General features: G+C 35.3%; 3 protein-coding genes and 1 long non-coding RNA gene across 4 annotated transcripts in view; 2 read left to right on the forward strand and 2 right to left on the reverse strand.

The window, feature by feature from the left end:
- The window catches only part of LOC310729533 (NACHT, LRR and PYD domains-containing protein 3-like), a 191808-nt gene that overhangs the window by 53083 nt on the left and 115190 nt on the right, over window positions 1-23535 (reverse strand). The window lies entirely within an intron of this gene.
- Window positions 6359-16257, forward strand: LOC310729675 (TLC domain-containing protein 4-B-like). The gene is made up of 7 exons (XM_083548140.1): window positions 6359-7089; window positions 7163-7329; window positions 7474-7563; window positions 7656-7714; window positions 11633-11727; window positions 12721-12794; window positions 14185-16257. The coding sequence occupies exons 1-7, from the start codon at window positions 7054-7056 to the stop codon at window positions 14501-14503; spliced, it is 840 nt and encodes a 279-aa protein (XP_083404266.1). The 5' UTR covers window positions 6359-7053; the 3' UTR covers window positions 14504-16257.
- Window positions 17981-22895, forward strand: hccsa.1 (holocytochrome c synthase a). The gene is made up of 7 exons (XM_083547685.1): window positions 17981-18139; window positions 19497-19604; window positions 19904-20070; window positions 20204-20352; window positions 21390-21509; window positions 21595-21681; window positions 22147-22895. Exons 2-7 carry the CDS (start codon window positions 19502-19504, stop codon window positions 22337-22339), a joined length of 819 nt encoding a protein of 272 aa, XP_083403811.1. The 5' UTR covers window positions 17981-18139; window positions 19497-19501; the 3' UTR covers window positions 22340-22895.
- On the reverse strand, window positions 22788-23447 carry LOC310729494. The gene is made up of 2 exons (XR_014534573.1): window positions 23083-23447; window positions 22788-23005 (listed from the first exon to the last, which is right to left on the reverse strand). It is a non-coding gene; the product is annotated as an uncharacterized lncRNA (long non-coding RNA).

Consider the following 23535-nt stretch of genomic DNA (forward strand, 5'->3'; position numbering starts at 1 on the left):
AAGGGGTGTTCCAGTATACATAGGTTGAAACATAGCAAACTGATGGAGGCAGTGTGATGCTCTGGGTGAATACTTGGGTCCTGACATTCATGAATAGTGTTACTCCAATGTGTACCAACTACCTAAACTACCATTGTTACAAACTGAGTACATTCTGTCCTGGCAATAGTATTCCCTAATAACAGTAGCCTCTTTCAGAAGGATAACACGCCCTGCCACACTATAAAAAGTGTTCATGAATGAATGCGAGGAAAAGCATAAACATCAGTTCAAGTTGTTGACCCAATGCTCGATGAAGTTTAAGATGAACTAGTCTGGTGCATGGAGGCCCTAACTCCCAACTTACCCAATTTGAAGATCTGCTGCTTATATATTTTAGTTTAGGAAAATGTTTGCAGTCCTCTGAAACAGATGTTGAAAAAATAAAATGTTAAATGTTATATATGCTTATGTAGCTACACATATAATCTGTTATTCGCACAAAAACAGATGGGTAAATAATTATACTGGTAAGCATACTTGGTAATAAAGCTATTTCTGATTTTTAATCAAGAACCCTTACTGCTTGCTTATTTAACAAGCATAGCTGTTCAACCAGTTTATAAAGTGAAACAATTTTGCTGTTGTTCTCAACTCTGGAACATATTGTGGTCATCAATTTTGTCTGGAATAAACAAATGGTCCAGGTAACAACGTCATGTGTTTGTTCAATAAATATTCATTTATTTGTGTGTTGCATGTGCTTACAGCAGTGACAAATATTTTTACATGAAATTTTTTTTTTTAGCTATTTTGACCCTTTTTGACTTCCATGAACATAGGCTTCTTGTTAATCTGCTGGGTGGTTGAGGTTTGGACATGATTGCTTCCAATTACAAGTCAGATGGAAAAGCCATGCAAGTTTTTGGACATTTTGCTAAGTTTATAACTACTAATAGTAGCCATACCATTTTTCAACAAATGTACTGAAAAATCATATATTTTAACTGTTACTATACTAATCGGAAAATATAATGTTTCAAGAAACTAGGCCACTTATAATAATTAAATAATTTAGGTTTTTGTTAAACTATCTTACATAAAAGCACATATTGTTTTCCATGTTTCAAGATTGGACTAACCTTAGACTAAAACTAAGTCTAAAAAAGTATATAAAATAATTACTCACAACATGTAGAACATCATTTCCAAACAAAGTATTTTCTAAAATTAGTAAGAGGTTAAGGCCACGATTTCAGAACACTTTCTTCTTCCAGGATATCCTAAACATGAAGCTGACAGAAGTCTTGCATTTTTCCTCTTTGCTTCCCGAAACCTTAGCACAGCTATCAGGGGATGTGGGACCATAAACAGGAAACGGCCAGGAACAACTTTCTGAAAATTACACCAGTTGCAAGATTCGGTAAACTAAAAGGCACATACAGTATATTATAGTGTGTTTCTAAAGATAGCACTTTATGTGAACATACTTGTGAGGAGCTAAGAAATTATTTATTTTATAAGAAAGACATTTCATGTTTTACTTTTAGGGTTAATACGCTGGATGATTTATCAGATCAAGTCAGAGTTCGGGAATCTTCTTAGTATAAAACATATATGACATATATGAGTATATGACATCAGGCACTTTAGATAATGGCATCTATCAAATAAACAGATGTGAATGCAAATGCTGCAGAGTTTAACTTTTTAATCCAATAACAATTTAATGCCATAAATTTTCATGTTTCATCAAAAACTCAGTTATCAGAAACTTTAGCATATAACTATCATGTGATCTCGACAATTGTAAAATGATGGAGCCAGTGGAAAAAAACAGGATTTACTAGCTTGCTAACTGTGAACACTGTGAACAATGCAGTTCAAACCTGAGAAAGAATAGATTGTTTGAAGAAAATAGGGAAATTAAATGTATGTTCTCAAGGAGTCTCAAGAGGGGTTACTTCCCTGTTTGGAGAATTGGCCCAGTCAAAAGCAAAACATAACTGAAAAACAAAACTGAAATAAATAAATGATGAAATTAGACAGGAATATGCTAGGGGTCGAAGATGAAAGTAGTATTAAGTATTATAATTAGTGTATTCTGGTATCTGAGAGGATTTTGTCTTTTACTAAATGAATAAGAACAATAACAATTGAATTCATTAATCTAACCATATATATTCTAATCTTCTCTCTCAACCTTCAGGACTTCAAAATAGGGTAAAGTATGATAAGTAAGACTCTACCCATGCTCTAAGCAATTGCAGATTGAACAAAACATTTGTTTGAGAGCGCTCATGAATGTTAGTAATTACACCTGCCTGCTGTACATTTTACATGAATTTCCTCCACAAGCCTGTTTGTATTAGATACTTTACTATTTGTCTGGGTTGTATAGTATACAAGTGATACTGAATCATACACAATGCAGGTTTAACGTTGTTGTCATCAAAACAAACAAAAATGGAGGCTATTACCGTACCTAAAATTAATGTAACAGACACTCAGTGGTAATTATTTCTGCATTACAGTGTGAACTGTAAACTTTAAGGAGGCAGAGAAAAAAACGTTAGTGTGGCCAAAACATGTTTTCCATGTTGGTGTGGACTAAGTGTCATTTTTAAAATGGTTTATAATTTTTTTTTTTTACATTCCACTGGGAAACCAGTTTCAGCTGAAAATAAAAAAATCTGTGGACAAGATTACAAAAAAATGATGTGGACCCCCAACATTTAGCCAAACCAAGACAGACATGTTGACTGTCTATGGAATGCTTCTATTTTATTGCCATTAAAATTCAATCATACAGGTTCTAGCACAGGCAGCATATGGAGCTTTTTTGTGGGAATACCGAAAGTCGGGCTGGTGCTGGATTTATTTGGATTTTGTGTAACTAAAAAAAATAATTAAACATCACAAAACATTGCAGCTAAGAAAATGACCAAAGTGTTATTGTCAATCCCCAATGCACATAGTCTTTTGCAAGCAGTGTTAACCATCTGATAAATAATAAGTTAAATATAGAGTTGTGTATTTGTGTGTGTTTATGCATGTTTTTGCTTATGTACTTTTTTGGCCTTTTTTTCCCCATTGTTCCTCACCCTCCTCCATGCAAATTCTTTAGTTTTCATGCAGGGCATCCTGTTTTAGTTGTGGTTGAGTTGGACTAAAATTAAAGGATTAATTCTCATGTGTAAGCAGTCCTTTCATTTTCCTTCCTCTTATTCTGATCAGTGAGTGGGAAGGTGCAATAGAAATAATCCTTTTTTGATTATCTTTTTTTATTATTGTTGTTATTTTAACACATCAAAATTAATCAAATCTCAAATTAACTTTCTTGGTGCCTTGGAATAAATATGCCATAAGTGTATGTGTTAAATACAGCAAGTGCTTTTAAAACAATCTCAGGAGTTCCTAGCCAAATAAAGTGCATCTGGAAAGTAGCGCTTCACTTTTTCCACATTTTGTTACAGCCTTATTCCAGAGTTGATTAAATTCATTATTTTCCTCTAAATTTTACAAACAATACCCTATGATTACAATATGAAAGACGTTTGTTTAAAATCTTTTCCAATTTTTTATATTCAGTACAGACCAAAAGTTTGGACACATCTTCTCTTTCAAAGAGTTTTCTTTATTTTCATGACTATGAAAATTGTAGAGTCACACTGAAGGCATCAAGGGCTATTTGACCAAGAAGGAGAGTGATAGGGTGCTGCGCCAGATGACCTGGCCTCCACAGTCACCGGACCTGAACCCAATCGAGATGGTTTAGGGGTGAGCTGGACCGCAGAGTGAAGGCAAAAGGGCCAACAAGTGCCAAGCATCTCTCAGGGAACTCCTTCAAGACTGTTGGAAGACCATTTCAGGTGACTACCTCTTGAAGCTCATCAAGAGAATGCCAAGAGTGTGCAAAGCAGTAATCAAAGCAAAAGGTGGCTACTTTGAAGAACCTACAATATGACATTTTTCAGTTGTTTCACACTTTTTTGTTATGTATATAATTTCATATATAATTCCACATGTGTTAATTCATAGTTTTGATGCCTTCAGTGTGAATCTACAATTTTCATAGTCATGAAAATAAAGAAAACTCTTTGAATGAGAAGGTGTCCAAACTTTTGGTCTGTACTGTGTGTATATATATATATATATATATATATAGATATATATATATATATATATATATATATATATATATATATATATATATATATATATATATATATATATATATATAAATAAATAAATCTTTGCAGAACCCATCAAGTTGGATGTGGAGCGTTGGTGCACAGCCATTTTCAGATCTCTCTAGAGATGTTTGATCGGGTTCAAGCCACTCCTTTGTTATCTTGGCTGTGTGCTTAGGGTTGTTGAAAGATGAACCGTCGCCACAGTCTGAGGTCCAGAGCGCTCTGGAGCAGGTTTACATCAGGGATGTCTCTGTACATTGCTGCATTCATCTTTCCCTCGATCCTGACTGGTCTCCCAGTTCATGCCTCTGAAACACATCCCCACAGCATGATGCTGCCACCACCATGCTTCACTGTTGAGATGGTATTGGACAGGAGACGAGTGGTGCCCGTTTAGACATGACTCTTGGCATTCAGGCCAAAAAGTTCAATCTTTGTTTCTGAGTGTCTTTTGGAAAACTCCAGGCAGGCTGTCAGTTGCCTTTTACTAAGGAGTGACCTCCATCAGGCCAGTCTACCATATAGGCCTGATTGGTGGAGTGCTGCATAGATGGTTGTTTTTCTAGAAGGTTTTCCTCTCTCCACAGAGAAGCAGTGGAGCTCTTTCAGAATGACCATTGGTTTCTTGGTCACCTCCCTGACTAAGGCCCTTCTCTCGTGATCACCAGGTTTGGCCGGCCGGCTGGCTCCATGAAGAGTCCTAGTGGTTCCAAATTTCTTCCATTTACAGATGATGAAGGCCACTGAGCTCATTGGGACCTTCAATGCTGCAGAAATGTTTTTGTACCCTTCCCCAGATCTGTGCCTTGATGCAGTCCTGTCTCTGAGGTCTACAGACAATTTAATTCCTTTGACTTTGTGGCTTGGTTTGTGCTCTGACATGCACTGTAACTGTGGGGCCTTATACAGACAGGTGTATGCCTTTCCAAATCATGTTCAATCAACTGAATTTACCACAGATGGACTCCATCTCAAAGATGATCATTGGAAACAGGATGCACCTGAGCTCAATGTTGAGTGTCATGGAAAAAGCTATGAATACTTATGTACATGTGATTTTCTTTTCGTTTTGTATTTTATTTAGTTTGCTAAGATTTTAAACAAACTTCTTTCACATTGTCATTGTTTTCTTTGTTTTTTTAGAACTTTGAGGCTGTAACATAACAAAATGTGGAAAAAGGGAAGCTGTGAATACTCTCTGGATGCACTGTAATTGATCTCTATTTCTATAAATATGTAAGGGAATGCTAATAATAGCTTGTATAGTTAATGTTTGCAATTGTAAATGTCTTGTCATTGGCCATAAGCAGAGGATGATTTTATAGATTGTCCAGCGTTTTGATTTTCCCCGACTCCTATAGTGTTACGCCTGTCAGCAGTAATCCACACTGCTTGAGGGCAGTTCAAATCTGACAAGGTCACTCTGGTTCTTGTATCACTGCCCAGTCTATCATTATTTCTCATTATTGAGATATTGGCATATGCTTTCGGTTGACAGGCTACATGGACAAAGATTTGCATTATAGCAATGTGCATTGTTATAAGACCACTTAATCTTGAGAATGTTGCTTTTCACAGATTTCGATGTGTTTCAGATTTTTTTAAAGATGTGACATTGAGGTACATCTGTGTAGCATTAGGATAGCAGTGAAAGTCAGTAGATGTAGATAATGATTGGCAGTGGTCCAAGCACTGAGTCTAAGGAAACCCTATGAGTGACACTGGAGGCGGTAGAAGTGTAGCCAAAGAGGATAACAGTGTACTATTGATCATTAAAAGCAGATCTAGAACTAAGCAATGAACACCCAATTCCCAAAGCTTAAACAGCAGAACAATAATACATAATACACAATTTAATCTAGTAGTAGATAATAGTAATGGATAATTAATAATATTTAGTCGGTGTACAACAAGCTGAAAAACGTGTTTGGTGTCTGAAATTGATTCTTATACAAAATCACTTATTCATTTTAGTTTGTGTGATGACACATGTACTTGTGATTTTAGACACAGTGTGATTCATTGTAATGTATAAACATGAACAAAACTCCCCAATGCACTGAATATCTCGAAGAAAATCACTTATTCAAATTAAATATATAGCTTAATTATAATGTTTGAGGCAAGAAAATGATCAATAACACTTAGTGACTCAATGACTCAGTGAGAAACTTTTTAATTCACTGCTAATCTGGAGCCGTTCCTGCGAATACAGGTATGAGCTGGGAATACATACCCGATTGGACACCACTCTGTAACACTTGGTCAATCCAATTCATATACTGTTTTTTTTTTTTTTTTTTGAAAGATGGAGAAAACCAAAGAACCCAGAGGAAATGGACATGGACAAAAGAAGGAACTCAGCACAGGGATTAAGCTGATCTTTTTTCAGACTGAATTAGGGATTTTAGTGTACATGATAACTACTCATAGGGTTGTGGAATTTATTATGACCAAATACACACTTAGGAAATGTGTCAAAGGAATCTAGTGTTGTAAAGGATAAAGAGAATATATTAAAACATACTTAATCTGCATGATTTAACTGTTAAGATCACCTTCAGAATTAAGCCTGTCTGGTAAATTTCCTCCTCTGACAATATATATTATGCTGGTTGTTTGTACTCCACTCCATTCCACGTGCATCTCCCGAAGCGATTGGTCATTTCACTGTAAAAGAAGTATACAGCATTATGAGAATTGGTTGTCCAATAGCACTGTGTCAGCAGATATGCAAAAGGAGCTCCTTGCCGGGCATTTGGCAGCAGAGAGGTACTGCGGCAGCACGTGGGACGAGTGATGCTTTTTACCCAGCTGCAAATCTGAAACCAGGAAATAGTGCTTTTTTTTTTTACAGCACAAAGCATGATGTAGCCAAATGAGAGATTTACTGCATGCTGGAGTCAGAATAGAGGTGTGTATAGATGCTTTCTTTCCTCTATCTTTGTGCTGTCTCCGTCCCTCTCTTACACTTCCTCTCTCTGCAGGACGAGGTGGCTATGGAGCCTCTGAGCATCCCTGTGGTGTTGATTTTTCTCAGCAGTTTCCTCCTCTCTCAGTGGATCTTTCACGTTGCATGTCCATGGATGTCTGAGCGCCTCATTCCAGCTTTTCTCACATTTACACACAGGCAGAAGACAGAGTGGAGCTCTAGGTGATTTTTTTTATTAGTCTATTGTGCATGTGTAATATAAGAATGTAAAACCATGTGTATTTGTGTAAGATAGTATCATTTTATGTCCATGTTTTATTTGCAGCATATAATAATATTAAACGCTCACACGTGCATCCCAAACAGGGCTGTCTCCACTGTACATGCTTTGGTGGTGGGATTTTTTTGTCTCTACATATTAATTTTTGATGAAGCTGTCAAGAAAGACACCATTTGGTAAGAGTTTGATTGTGAAATAATGTATGTTGTATTAAAAATTGTAAATTTGTTCATAACTGTGCATTGATAGTTGTACTTGTCTTATCAAGGGGTGATCCAACACTGGTGAAACTGAATGTGGGCATAACCACAGGCTACCTCATCTCAGGTAAGGATCTTTAAAGCTATTTAATATATTTGTGCCACAAACACAGGTCATGTCTTTACTGGATATTTGTAAAGTATTTATATTGTATATTAATAATGTACATATATGCCAAACTACATCAGTAAACACTTTTAGAGATGTACCTAAAGAGTGAATTTCTGGTTTTAATCCCTGAAATAGGTTGTGACAGTTCCAGTTGATTACTTTTGACTGGCTTACAAGTCCTCATACAGTACATCCGGTTATTACTGTGTCAAATAATATCTATTTCTTGCAATGTCTTGTCACTTGCATTAATAATTCATGCTGCAATAGGATTACTCAATCAAGATTCTTCATGTTTCTGTTTGAAAGCCACCTAGCTACACATTTTCTTTTACACATTCACACATTTAAACACATTGAAGGCTAATTTTTTAGTAGAAATGCTTCATTAACGTTATTAATGCAGCAAGAGTGATTGATCGAAGATGCTATTTCAACAATAATAAGACAAATTTTGACTATGACCACTGCTTTTAATGTCTGACTACTAATACTGTGTACTTTATCACATTATAATCGCTTTTCACTTTAACAATTGTATAAACCATGCAGTGATTTTTATTTAGCCCATTTCCTCTTTCCCTTCAAAATAAATGTCGGCTAAAAAAAATTTCTATAGATGTTAAATGTTGTTGGGGACAAACTTCTAAGAGAACCAGAAACTGTGTAGTGATCTAACAAATGCTAACAATGTCAGTGGTAGCAACTTTTACCTTTTTAAATGTAAATATTGAAGGCATCATCCACAGGTTAAATGATGTCTTTTGACCTGGTCTATCCAAATCAAGATACATTATGCTGTCATGTACAGGTAAAAATTAAACAACCATTAGGGACAAATATTATTTAAAATATGGAATAAAACCAAAATATTACCGAGCTAGTATTTAACAATGTTAAATCATGACATCTTAAAGGTTTCATAGTTTGGAACCCTCACTGGAGCCCTAAAAGAGTTCCTGTTTTGGAAGCTAAAACTCCTTTCCATTCAAAGAACCACATAGTAACCCTTCCTGCTGCATATACTTTTTTTAATTAACAGCAAGAAGTTCATGGAAAGATTCATGTTGCATACTGGAAGTACATATATTGCTTTCGGGTGGGGTTTAGTATGAGATGTATGGTCAGTATGCCAATGTGTCACATCCACCCTGATCCCATCTCTGTTCCTTCACCATACCCTCCTACATTCCACACATTCTTTCCTTTTTGTGGACAGTACTTCTTGTTCTCGTTTACTCTTGCTATGATAGTTATTTGTTTTATCTGTGTGCTTGTAAGTCCTTGAAATTCTGTATATTTAAGACCTTTTGGTGTCCTGGTATGTTGGTGATCATTTTCATGTGTAAAGCTGAGCAATGGATTTTCAAGTTATGCTATCTATCTATCTATCTATCTATCTATCTATCTATCTATCTATCTATCTATCTATCTATCTATCTATCTATCTATCTATCTATCTATCTATCTATCTATCTATCTATCTATCTATCTATCTATCTCTCTATCTATCTATCTATCTATCTATCTATCTATCTATCTATCTATCTATCTATCTATCTATCTATCTATCTATCTATCTATCTATCTATCTATCTATGTGTTTGTTTATAAATATTTATTACACTCCAGTTAATTTGTGTTCTTATATTTTTTTTATTATAAAACTATATACTTAACTATATACTCTTTTATTATAAAACTTTTTGCATTTTGGGTACAACGATGTTAGTTTTTCACTCGATATTTATGGGCTAACAGAACCTTTAGGTCCTGGTGACAATGTCTGTTTCCATCAGGTTTTAATTGATAGCAGCCCTTCACCTTCTTGGTGTTCTTTAATCTTTTAATTCTTAGCATAATAAAATTACGATACAATTTCCAATAAAAAATATTATTATTTACTAGTGGTGGACAGTAACAAAGTAAATATAATTTGTTACTGTACTTAACTAGGTTTTTTTGCGTATCTGTACTTTACTCAAGTATTTCCGTTTGGGGAGACTTTTACTTTAACTTCACTAAATTTCAAAGTCAAATATCCTACTTTTAACTCAACTACATTTCTTAAAATCAGTCATTCCTTTGACTGATTTTGACATTATCTCAATTAAAGGTAACCAAATCAATAAGTGCTACTTTAACTACAATCCAACTAGACTAGTTGGGCTGTAATTGTAATTGTAAGTGTTTTGTTGCTACACACATGTATGACACATTGTATGATAAACTCCATACTATAATTTATTATACTATAATTTATAGTATGCAGTTTATCATACAATGTGTCATACATGTGTGTAGCAACAAAACACTTACAATTACAATTACAACCCAACTAGTCTAGTTGGATTGTAGTTAAAGTAGCACTTATTGATTTGGTTACCTTTAATTGAGGTGATGTCATAAAGGTTTTCTGTGATTGTACTGAATGGGTCCTGAACTAGTCCAGTGCAGCTTAAAAGGGTAATTTAAAAAACATATAATATAAGGATATCGATGTTGTATGTATCTTATGGCTACAATTAGCCAAGGAATTTTATGGTTCTTGGTTCTAAGAGTTAATTAGTGATAAATTGTGCATTGTGCGTAATGTGTATTGCATTGTGCAATAAACACATTTCTACATGAAATGGAGCTTTCAGAAATGTATCCAAATTTGTGGACTGCTCTGAGAATATGTTTTACTTATCCAGTGACGGTAGCTGAAGCAGAGAGGAGCTTTTCAAAGCTGAAACTAATCAATGGGGGAGACGTTGGGTCATGGCGTGGTTTACCCAGGCGTCATTCAAGCTAGAACCGCCATTACCGGTTGGTGGTATCTACTTATCATGAACATACAGTTCAGTATCAGTTCAACAACAAGCAGAACATTTTGAGAGAAATTAATGATGCAAGAATCTCACATGTATAAGGACAGTGTGACAGCAGTGAAGTGTGCAGTAGGAACAACAGACTGGTTTAAGGTGGAGTTTGGATTGCATCAAGGATCGGCTCTGAGCCCTTTCCCGTTTGCAGTGGTGATGGACAGGTTGACGGACGAGGACAGACAGGAGTCTCCATGAACTATGATGTTTGAAGAGTGTGTTAGAGAAGTGAAGAAAAGTGTGCAGGCAGGGTGGAGTGGGTGGAGAAGAGTGATAGCAGGAGTGATTTGTGATAGAAGGGTATCTGCAAGAGTGAAAGGGAAAGTTTATAGGACTGTGGTGAGACCTGCGATTTTGTATGGTTTAGAGACAGTGGCATTCAGTTTAAGACAGGAGGTGGAGCTGGAGGTAGCAGAGCTGAAGATGTTCAGATTTTCATTGGGAGTAACAAAGATGGACAAGATTATAAATAAGTTTATTAGAGGGACTGTATGACAGGAAGGTATGAAGACGGATGAGCCGCTGTGGTGACTCCTAATGGGAGCAGCCGAAAGAAGAATCTTACTTGCCACAACACCCGTGGCCCTATTTGCACGATTTTTTGAAGTTGTTGAAAAGAGGGTATTTGGCTCATACAAGGCAAATATCTTTGTACTTTTACTCATGTAAAAGTTTTAATGGAGCACTTTCTACTTTCAGTAATAATTTACCTGCTGTATCTCTACTTTTACTCAAGCACATGTTTTGTCCACCACTGTTAATTACTGCAATTACTGGACTGACTGAGAATGAGCTGATTTGCACTATAATCTGTGTTGTTTAAGTAACAATGAAAATAGAACGGACCTACATGTAACCCCGGTTCATTTTAAATAACGATTTGTATTGTTGTATGTGTTGTTGCCGAAGCTGCTTTCCAAATTTGAGAAGATTTGTATGGATAATTGAAACGTGATGCTATTTGGTTAAAATGAAGCTCAGACAGTGTGCTTTGTTTTCTGCTCAGATCTGCTGCTTATGATCTACTTCTGGGATTTCATAGGAGAGAAGTATTTTGTCATACACCACCTTGCTGCGCTTTATGCCTATTATTATGTCCTGGTGAGTTTGGAAATTTGACTGATTGACTGCAAAATGTCTTTTTTTTTTTTTTTTTTTTTTTACTTTTTGTTATATTATTTTTTTAAACGGTACATTTGCCTTATTGTAACATACCATTGTAATATAATTATAGTGTATATGTATTTTAATGATAATAGCATCGTAGTGCCAGTGACCAAACAAAAAAGTGTCTTACAATATAAATTATAAGGATTAAACACCAATTTATATAATGCTTTTTGTGGTAATACTATAGATACGATCAGAGCTGTAATGAAATGAAAGAGAGACTATAACTTATATAAGAACTCAGTAACCAATGAGTTATTTTCTGGATCTGGCATGTGTAAATAAAACACTTAAGAGGCTGGGATTCCCTGTAGACTGCCTATGTGCTGGAGTTGTTTAGTGTTAACGTTTTACACCAGTGCTTTCCTTAATGACTGTGAAGGAAAATATGTTCTCCATGTTCACAAAGATTTTTTTCTTTTGCTTTAGTTTACTAAAACATTTACAATATTTGGTTTTTTAAAAAAAGTTTTAAATCACATTTCACTCTAATTATTGTATTATTTTGGCAGATTTTTGAGAGAAATATGGAATGGCCAAATAATTAGCCATAGTTCAGATTTATTTTGTATTTTAATAAGTCTGAAAAAATAATAAAGGGTGGATGGATATCCAGTATACTGCAGTTATTCATTTAAATTTCTTATAAGTGTATACATTTCTGTTTAATTTATTAATAATTGTACTTTACTGGAACATTTTGTTAAAAGGTAAACAATTTTGTAAATCATTTTGGAATGTTCCAAAGCAAATCTTTTAATTTCTGCAACCTGTGAGCATTATTAGAATGATAATCATTATAATTGTATGTCTAGGGTTAGACATAATTTATAAAGTAGACAACAAAATAGATTTTACATTATGTAGAATGAATTTTGAATGCTAGTGTGTCACCACCTCAATTAACACGCATTTTCTTTTTAGAGTCAGGGAATATTGCCCTATTTTGCAAATTTCCGTTTGCTTGCTGAATTTTCCACCCCCTTTGTAAACCAGAGGTGAGTTTTAAGACAAGATATAAATTCTAACACACACACACACACACACACACACACACACACACACACACACACACACACACACACACACACACACACACACACACACACACACACACACACACACACACACACACACACTTATAAGCACTCAGACTCCCAAAATATCCACTCTATATTTGAATATACTATAAATCTAACAAACTCTTAAATTGAATAGAATATTCTTAAATCTTAATCTAAATATAGCTGTGAGCTCAGATTACAGTCTGTATGGAGTTTTGCATGTTTTCCAAATGTCTGCATGTCTTCTATCCCACCTTTCCAAAAAACATCCCAACAGGTGATTTTGCAATGTTAAATTTAATACAATTTTATCTTTTTATTCATGTTTAATTTGTTTTGATATATTTTGCCATTTTCTTGCTATACTGTGTATTTATATAAATTGCAAAATTGAGGTATATTTTCTTTTCTTTCATTCTGAAACAGTAGGGGAAGCAATCTTACCGAACTGTCAAGTATGACATTTAAAAACGAGAACTCAGGGTTCTCTAAAAATACATGCTGTATATTCAGAAAATAGGCAGATTGAACGCACTGTAGCTTTTTGGAATTCATCTGTATTATACTAGCCATTTATTTTGGCTGGTTTTATGCACTATTTTCTTTATGTGGTGTTGACATTAATTTTTCATGTTGAACATTGCAGAATTTGCTACCTAGAACCATTCATACTATTTATTCCTCTAAATACCAAATGGTAGCTAAAGATTTTTTGTATGGAACCAGTGACCAATGAAAGAGCACAGTTCTAAATTTTGCAAATTCTGTTAAGTGTCAACATTTGAAATTATGACAATATAAAATAACCAGTAGTTGTTGTCTCTCCTTCTCACACACACACACACACACACACACACACACACACACACACACACACACACACACACACTATATGGACAAAAGTATTGGAAACACAAAGTTGGGGCCCCTTTGCACAGCTCCAAGGAGATATGGTGTACATGGGTTAGAGTGAAAGATCTTGAGTGGCCTCCTATAGAGCACTGACCTTAATCTTTTTGAACACCTTTGGGATTAATTGCAACATTGTCTGCATCCCAGACCTCCTCACATCAGTGCCTGACTTTACCAAAGCCCTTGTAGATTAATAAGCACAAATCACCACAAGCACACTTTAAAATCTAGTGGACCTTCTTCCTAGAATAGTGAAGGTTGTTATACCTGCAAAGAGGGACTAAATGTGGATTTGGAATTTCAAAAAGCAGATACAAATCTTATGTCAGGTGTCCACAAACTTCCATATATTGTATATACCGATGACTAAGTTGATGTCTGAAGTAATGATGACTGTATGATGTGATTTCAGGTGGTTTCTTCAGGTTCTGGGCTACCACAAGCTCTCCAAACCCAGCCTTGTTAATGGAGTATCCATGGCATCCTCCTTTTTCCTGGTGAGGATCGCAGTCATTCCAATCTACTACAGCCAAATGTACAGTGTGTATGGCACTGAGGCCTTCTACAGACTCACACCGGGGTCTCGCATCGCCTGGATCTTTTGTAGCCTCTGCCTTGACGTCATGAACATCATGTGGATGCGCAAGATTCTTCGGGGCTGCCTCAAAGTCCTACGCTCCAGCAGATCCCCAAAACAAGTGACAGAATTAGAGAAGCCAAAGACTGACTGAAACAGGGATTTGTGTTTTATTCTTATAGATAAATGCTGTGATATTAAATATTAAGCCTCCAGGACCATGAAGGAGCATGCAAGATATTACAGGGTCTCCATACACAGGCCTACATAAAGAGCAAATTACAAGTACTTTGTAGGTTGACAATTACTGACTAGCTCATGCGTTGACAGGAACAAATTGTCAGTCCTCCTCTACCATTTCATGGAAAGAAACCTTAAGATATTTTATTTTCAATATAGTTATTTTACAACTCACTTGTTTGTTTTCCCCCAAAAAAATTTAATTGTTGTTTAGCATTTTAATTTGTAGCCACGTTTAGTCAAAACATTTACGTTTTTCTCTTTTCACCACATTTTGGACAAGATTTCGAAAAGCCATACCAGTTAATGTAGTTACCTAATGTTAACTAAATGTTTGTCTGTTAAGACAAAATAATTTATATAATTTATATAATTGAAAAGGATTCTGTATCAGTGTATCTGTCATATACTGTGAACAACAGACAAAACTTATGTGAGATCGGAGGAAGGGGGTGGGAGAGTTTTGTTGTCAGACATTCCAGATGGTCATTTTTAAAAAAATTATGGTCATAATTTTGAGTGATTTTTTTCAGTGAACTTATTATAATTTTTTGTTGAGTTCTCAGTCATTTAGGACACACCCTTACTCAAAGCAACTTACAATTATCTCAGTATTTGAGGGTTAAAAGCCCTTGCTCGAGGTTTAAATGCCTCAAATTGGTGAATTTGAACTCACAACCTTTTGATCAGAAGTCCACCTTAACCACTTCCCATACTTTGATTTTAAAATGTAGAGCCCTTTTTTTATTGTTAATAGAGCGAAGGAAGACTGACAAATTGTGCATATCAAGAGAAAGTGTACAGAGTGGCCTTTTTTAGGTTTATGCTAGATAGAAATAATTATCTAAAATAGCCGATTAGAGTAGGCGCCGAAACTGGCAGGTCCTGACAGCGCCTACTCCAACTGCACCTGCATACAGTTTTACACATGTACTACAAATGAACTCTTCACAGATGAACCGAAGGACTGAGGATAAAAATCCGGACAATCAGAACTGATGATGCTAAGCTGCTAAGAAGCCAAACCGAATTTGCCTTTATTTTATCGGATGCAATAAACTCAGCACAACATCAGCACAGATCAACATCAAGGAACTAACATGTCCATGGCTTACGACTGGAGCAAAATGGATGCCATGACGTATATGTTATACAAACTGTAAGGGACCATTCATGCCTATGAAAGAATTATTTTAATGATGGATAATCAGGATGAATGTATGTACCCAAACTCACATGAAGTAGCTTGTAAAACACATCTATGCTAGAATATGATATAAAATGTGTTTTGAAGTAATTAATTTAACCCATAAAATCTATAAATAATTGAATTCATTGAGTTTATTGGCATTACTGATGTTCCTGTGCAACCAAAAGAAAATATTTTACTATTGGTTGTAAAGATATCCTTCACAAAACTTCATCCAAATTTGAACTATTTATACACCATAGCATTTGAGTCCTTGTATGGTCTCCATTATCCAAATAGCTGTTTGTTTTTGCCACGTTATTAGTGGTCTTTTTTTTGCTGTCCCCCTACTGTCTTATTGAATCTTTTTAATTTAATAGTTGTGTTTTTATTATTTTACTACGTCTCCATCTTGTCTTTCATTTTAGATGACACTTGCTGTTGTTTAAATATAGTATAGAAATAAAGCTGAAATAACATGACTTTGTATCCACTTCAGATACAAACAATTAATTCAAACCTTATAATACCCCAAATTAAAGCTAACAGAAAGTACATGGCAACTACATAGGAGGCACCAGAGCTAATCAGATTTATATACATTCATAACCCAGTTAACTGTTTCTGTTTTTATAGTTCAAACACGCTTATATTGGGTGTGCATATTTATTGCCCTCTGTGTAAGTTAGTATGTTGAAAGAATCCAACTTACGTCTAAGAAGAAGTTAAAAAGAGGACAGTTTTTTTTTTTTATGATTTATGCTGTTTATTAGATAAATTACTGGAGCTATTGAGATCCACGCAGGTTGTGAAAATTCAGTAGAGCTGTAAAATGAGAAGTGGCACAGCACACTGAAACAACAGTCATGATAATGTTCAAAATATATTCAAGTCAAGAAGCTTTAATTTTCATTTTATCCAAATGTAGCTTACACAGTTCACAGTGAAATGAAGACCTTTCTCCAGGACCCAGGAGCTACATAGAGCTACATCAAACAGCATAGAGCTACATAACACAACATAGACCTAAGGAGTAGAAGTAAGTTGTCCTAGCCACATCAAGTGCATCATGTGCAACCTAGTGCAAACAGTCTAGCAGTCTAGTCTATCCAAGTTTGAGTACTAAATAATTTACCATATTTACACCACTGGTGAGTATAATTCAGTTGCACTACACAAATTCTCTTTATATATGAATGTGTTTTAAATGTGTATTGATTTTAGCCAGATTGACTGATATTTTTCTATTTTTATGCTTTAGAAATCCAATTCCAAATCCAATGTAAACGTTTTTTTTTACGCTACATAAAACTAATGGTTCGGTATGTACCTCGGGTTTTTAAGTCACGCTTTGATTCAATTTCGGTACAGTCAGGGGGGAAGAAATGCAAAACATAATATTGCTTGTTGTTTTTATTAATGCAGTTTATTATTCTATTACAGTTTATACACTTTTTAATTATATTGATTAAATTGAGTGATCGATTAAAATGGGCTAAATGTATTAAATACAATTAAATAGATGGAAAATAATTAGATTGTTACTATAACCATTAAATAGTTAATTAAATATTTGTTAGATCCCATTTGGGTTATACAGATGTGTATACAAGTGTGTGTGTATATTTTACATTCAATATTAAACTTTCTAAAAATATGTTCTACTTAACTGTTCTACTTATTTCAGCATACTTAAACAAATATCTTCATTCCTAACATCCTTCATCCATTCACTCTGTTGTTATGTGGAGTTATTAGGGTTTTCTTCTTTTAAAAGAAATTCTTGAAGCTGTAAATAAAACACTTAAGAATCCATATCGCTAGGTTGCTTAAAACAACGCACTACAAATCGTATTTCATGTACGGCGTAAGTAGCCACAGTGACACTGCACTAACTAGAGTTTCTTTGTTTATAACCTTGGCATTGTTTAGTATGTTTTAGCATTAAAAAGTGACTGTCTTATTGAGCGCTCAAAGTGTAAGGTGGAGACTAAAGAAACTAATGGTCTGCCACTTAACACATTTGTGAGGGAACTCAGATTTAACTATGTTCCGCAAGTAAAAAAAAGGATTGCATTCGAAAGCCCTGTACCGAAAAAGTTCGGTACGAAAACGTGTACCGTTACACCCCTACTCTGGGGAATAATTATTGTGCTGTTCTTCTTCCAGCCAAAAGGTGGCGATAAATATTTATAGAGCCATTTGTGCTTCACCACTGATCCCAATGAAGAAGCCGGTTCACGTTGTTTGCTGGGTTTCGACATTGAGAAGAACATGGGGATGTAGTGGGTCAATCATTACTGAAGAAATAGAACATATATTAATACAGAGATCAGACTCTCGGAACAGTGTTATAGTCAGGTAATACAGCCAGAGTTTACTGTTTTCTTTATTAATTAAAGTCACGCTTTATTGATTATAAATATTACGATATGGTGATAAGTGCAAGGACTCTTGAGAAACTCATTTTTACAGCATTTTTTATGAATGATTGAAAATATGTACATCAATATTTATAAAAAGGTTTAATTATTTAGGATTGTTTAAGTCTAATATCTGAATTGTTCATTATGAAGTGTGCCATGACTCCTGGTAATTGGTTATTGAAATACATGTCATTTAAATATAATTATATATATATATATATATATATATATATATATATATATATATATATATATATATATATATATATATATATATATATATATATATATATCTTTATTTACATACTACTTCATTACATTGTGTACATTATTTAAAGTTGCAGGTCAATATGCATCCATTGTTAAACTGCTGTTTGTGTTTAATATCTGCATTAATGTTCTTTTTCCTCTTCTTGAAAAAGACCCCTGTGACTCTTTTTAAATGTTTTTTTTTTTTTTAAGCAAATTCATTTTAGGTCATTCAACATATGACTACACAATCATATGAATGTACAAATAACCAGCTTTATTTTCCTTTAAAAAAATCCTCCCTTTGGGTGAATAACAGCTTTGCACACGTTTTTGTTTCTCCGAACATTCAGCTGAAATACTTTGCCATGCCACTTGTAAAACTTGCCAAAAGTGTTCTTTTCTAGTCAGAAATTTCTTCCTGAAAATGCGATCGAGTTCATTCAAGAGCAGTTCAGTAGGATTTTTATGTGCAGTGACTGGGCAGGCCATTCCATGATAGATAACACTCCAGACTACTGTTTGCTCTTTAGGCAACACTTTGTGTTTGAATATACGCATTGGGTCATTGTATTGCTGGATAGTAAAGTTGGTTCCAATGAGCTACAGTTCAGATAGAATAGCATAGCACTAAAGTATTGAGTAGTAGCTCTTTTCTAAACTTTTTACAACAGTGCAATGTTGGGATTTTTTAAATATTCCTGTATATATTACTGTAATATCAGTATTTTACAGACGTCCCTAAGAGGCCATGCATTATAATATTTCTTTCTTTCTTATTTTCTCGTGATTGTGACTTAATTTTCTTTGGATCTATACATAACAAACATTATTGATTATTCTGTGTATTTAACATAAGACCATGTTCTAGAGGCACCATCATGGATAATAACCATTTGTGCTTCACGCACCTGCTGCCACAAATGGTTATTATCAGCCAAAACATGAACCGTAATGTGTTGTGCAGCTGGATTTGAGTTGATCTGATCATTTTTTTAATATGGCGTCTGTGACAGTTGTTTACCGTGTCCACGTCCTGACAGAAATCATGTCCAGTCTTTTCGGCGCAGTTAAAGCGGAGGCTGCTGTGATGTCTAATGAGAGCAGAGCGCCACCCCAGGGCTGTCCCATGCACCAGGACGTTAAAAGAGGTTATAATGAATTACGTTTTATAAACACTAATAAATCTGATCTTATTCATATGTCTTTTTTTTTTATATTTGGAAAATCTACACAAATATTGACCCTATTGATGTCCAATTCTTTTATTTTTTGTGTTCATGCATTATTTAAAAAGGTTCTATAAAGATAGTTTTGCCAAATTCAGCTTCAAGATAGCCACTAGGACACAGGTTTTTAGCAACAATAAGCAACATTTTGTAAAAATTATTATGTGCCGTTTTTTTTATTTTGCTTAATCATTTATTTTTGTTTGTGTCCCTGTGTTTAGCCACACCTCCATCCGAATGCCCCATGCACCAAGCATCCACTACAGAACAACCCAAGAGTGCACCAGATGTGCCAGCACATCAGGACAGAGCCTACGAGTTTGTGCAGTGTCCCGTGACGGGAGCTAAAGGAAGCAAACAAACAGCTGACCTCGACCCTGCCAATATGGTGTGCTCTTCCTTCATTCATTTATTCAATCATTCATTAAAAATGCAGCTACTGAAGATGACTGAAGAAGAAAGCAGAGTGAACTGTTAGTGAGGGTGCAGAATGGCCTGATGATTTTCCTGTTGATTTTCAGATGCCTCCACCTAACCAGCACCCTTCTCCCGGCCAGCCCTTTCCTCTGTCTGTGGTGCGAGAGGAGTCCCACATCCCTCGCTCAGGATCCGATCAGAACTGGGTTTATCCCTCTGAGCAGATGTTCTGGAATGCCATGCTGAGAAAAGGGTGAGTGTGTTAGATATTCCTGGAAGGGAGGGCATCATGTTCTGCTTTAGAATGTCACTGTACATGTTGGAATCCATGTTTCCCTCAATGAACTGCAGCGTCCCAGTACCAGCAGCCCTCATGCAGCCCCAGACCATGATGCTACCACCACCATGTTTGACTGTAGTGTTAATCCACTCCTTTGATGGACCCTTGTGAGGTCTGTTCCAAGTGGAATCCATCTTGTATGGCCCTGGCCACTGTACTGTAACTCAGTTTCAGGGTGTTACCGATCCTACAGCCTAGACCATCTTCGTGGGGAGCAACAATTCTAATTCTCAAATACTCAGAGAGTCTTTACCATGAGGTGCCATGTTGAACATCCAGTGGTCAGTATGAGAGAATTGTATTCAAAGAACCAAATTCTAACTGCTCTATCAAATTGTGTATCTTGTAGACAAAAACATGAACATGATTAATAGGACATGTAGCTTTGCATGGTTACACAACATACAGCTGTTATGACTTGGGGGTGTACTCACTTTTGTTGCCAAATATTTTGACAATTATGACTGTACGTTCAATAGTTTTTTCAAAGAACAGTAAATCTGTACTGCAACACAATCTGCACATTGACTACTCTAAATATGTTTCATTTCTATAGTATTGTCCCATGAGAAGATATACTGCAATGGTTGCTGAAATGTGAGGGTTGTACACTTTTACATTAATCAGTTTTTCCCTGTAAGTTTATCCCTAAATGCTTATCCCTAATGAAAAAGTCCAGAGGTGACAGTCGCAAGGAAAAACTCCCTGAGATCATATTAGGATGAAACCTTGAGCAGAACCAGATTAAAAGAAGAAACCATCCTCAACTAACACCGGATATTTATTAATTGTATTTTTTATCAGGTTATCAACTGCTCACTGAATGAAACTGGGTGCAAAACTGTTAATATTAATTTCAGTCCAAAATCATCTAAATGGTTACTAAGCATTTATGTAAGTGCCGTTAATATCGTCATTATTATGGGCTTCATCTGATGTGTGTCCACCAGGTGGCGCTGGAGGAAGCAAGACATCTCTCAAAAAGACATGACGAACATCATTTCGATTCACAACCAGAACAATGAGCAGGCATGGAAGGAGATTTTGAGATGGGAAGCTCTCCATTCAAAGTGAGACAAGTGATACGTGTACGTCTTAAAAGCAATGTCTCTGTCCTTATTGATTAGTTGTGACTTTTTTGTGTGCCATCTAAAGGGAGTGTCCATGTGGACCTGCTCTAAAAAGGTTTGGAGGCAAAGCAAAAGATTTCACTCCGAGAGCTCGCTTTCGTCACTGGATGGGGTGAGTTTCAAAATGAACCTCAGAGAATGGAAATTGCTTTACAATTGTAACAGTGGAATCTGTAATAATCTGTTAATAATCTAAGAGTGAAGCCTCACAGAAATGCTCAGTATTCTGCATACACTTGATGTGAGAGACAAACACATTATTTATATAATTATTGTCATTTATTTATTTCCCACTTTTTTTTCTTTTCTATTTCTGTTTCCTTACACACTTTTATCCATTGTTATATTTCTGTTTATTTTTCCCAAAGGTCCAGTATTCCAGTCATTTTTCAGTGAATGAGAGTTTTATGAGTATGTTTCAGCCCTTCATGCCCCTTAGCCAACAGTTTCTTTAGCATTCTTTTGGTTTGTTTAATTCTACGCATCAATTTGACTTCGATTCAGACTCAGGAAATTGGATCTACATTGCTTTTCTGATTATTCTTTTGGGGGGTTTCTTCCATCTCTCTTGTCTCAGGCATGAGCTGCCATTTGACCGACATGACTGGATTTTGGACCGTTGCGGGAAAGAAGTACGATATGTGATTGACTACTATGACGGAGGTCAGGGGTCGAACCACACCGTCTTAGACGTCCGTCCAGCGTTCGACTCTTTAGGAGCTGTGTGGGATCGCATGAAGGTGGCATGGTGGAGATGGACCTCTTCATGAAGCTGTGCTGCACAACAGAAATATAGGAGATTTCTATTAATTTATATTTATTGCCAATGATTTGTGCTCGTTTTACTTTACAGAAGCGGCTACATTTACTGAACACATTGTTCCATTGCACATACCTAAATAACTGTCCAAGTTCTGTACTAATTAATATTATTATTATTATTATTATTATTATTAATATGGGCTATAAAAACCAGACCTGGAAATAGCACATGTGTAGAACTATAAATGTATATCACGGTTGAATAAACTTGCTGTCTCTAAGAAGTGTAACGAAGGACTGAAACTATTGAGAGAAAATTACGTTGCATCACAACTTTACAGCTAAAACAATTACTTAGTTATTAATTTTTGAAATAAGAAATGAAATAGTAAATGAAGTGCTATGTATGGTAGTTATACAGTCAAAAAAGTGTTTGTCCTTTTTGCATTCCAGATGTTTATCCAGGGGGTCAAATCTAAATTTCACACTGATGCCCAATTTTCTGTCAATTGCTGTAATATGATTTACATCCCCATTGGATGAAAGTCACCATATGTTCAATAAAAAAAAAATTTGTGCAACTGTTGCACTTTTTTTTTTTTTTTACCAGAAGGCTATTATGGATGGAAGGATGGATTTGGATTGTAGTTAATATCAACAGTCTGCTAGAATGGCTTATGGCCGCAGTTTACTTATACAGTTCATGTAAGGACACATCACTGAACAGAACACCTCAACATGAAGAATGGACATTTGGTGCCACCCTGATGAGGGTTGATTCTTTTTTTTTTTTAGTTTGGTTCCTCTCAAGGTTTCTTTCTCATACCATCTCAGGGAGTTTTCCTTTCCACTGTCACCACTACGAGCTCACTCATTAGGGATAAACCTTTATACACTAATGTATACATTCATATTTAATAACCTTTTTTATCTCTGTAAAGCTGTTTTGGGACAATATCCTTTGTTAAAAGTGTTATACAAATATAACTGAATTCATTTGGATTATTAAACTTAAGCAGGCTGGTAAATGTTTAGGTGCCATTTCACTGCTTCACAGTGTCTGTTTAGTCTATTTTTATTGAAACATTTATTGAGGCTGTTTAAATGACCCTAGCTTTCACTCAGTATTATGATAGAGCTATTAATAAATTATATCTATATATAGATATATAGATATAGATATTACAATATAGTCTCTTAACCG

Source organism: Silurus aristotelis (assembly GCF_946808225.1).
Source record: "Silurus aristotelis genome assembly, chromosome: 8".
Classification (NCBI taxonomy): Eukaryota; Metazoa; Chordata; class Actinopteri; order Siluriformes; family Siluridae; genus Silurus; species Silurus aristotelis.

Excerpts from the sequence above, each read along its gene's own strand:
- LOC310729675 (XM_083548140.1), top strand. The coding sequence starts at position 7,054 with ATGAGAGATTTACTGCATGCTGGAGTCAGAATAGAG. Across the intron at positions 7,090-7,162 it reads ATGCTGGAGTCAGAATAGAG|GACGAGGTGGCTATGGAGCC; the intron begins GTGTGTATAGAT and ends CTCTCTCTGCAG. Across the intron at positions 7,715-11,632 it reads CACAGGCTACCTCATCTCAG|ATCTGCTGCTTATGATCTAC; the intron begins GTAAGGATCTTT and ends TTTTCTGCTCAG.
- hccsa.1 (XM_083547685.1), top strand. The coding sequence starts at position 19,502 with ATGTCCAGTCTTTTCGGCGCAGTTAAAGCGGAGGCTGCTGTGATGTCT. Across the intron at positions 20,071-20,203 it reads ACCTCGACCCTGCCAATATG|ATGCCTCCACCTAACCAGCA; the intron begins GTGTGCTCTTCC and ends GTTGATTTTCAG. Across the intron at positions 21,510-21,594 it reads TGGGAAGCTCTCCATTCAAA|GGAGTGTCCATGTGGACCTG; the intron begins GTGAGACAAGTG and ends TGCCATCTAAAG.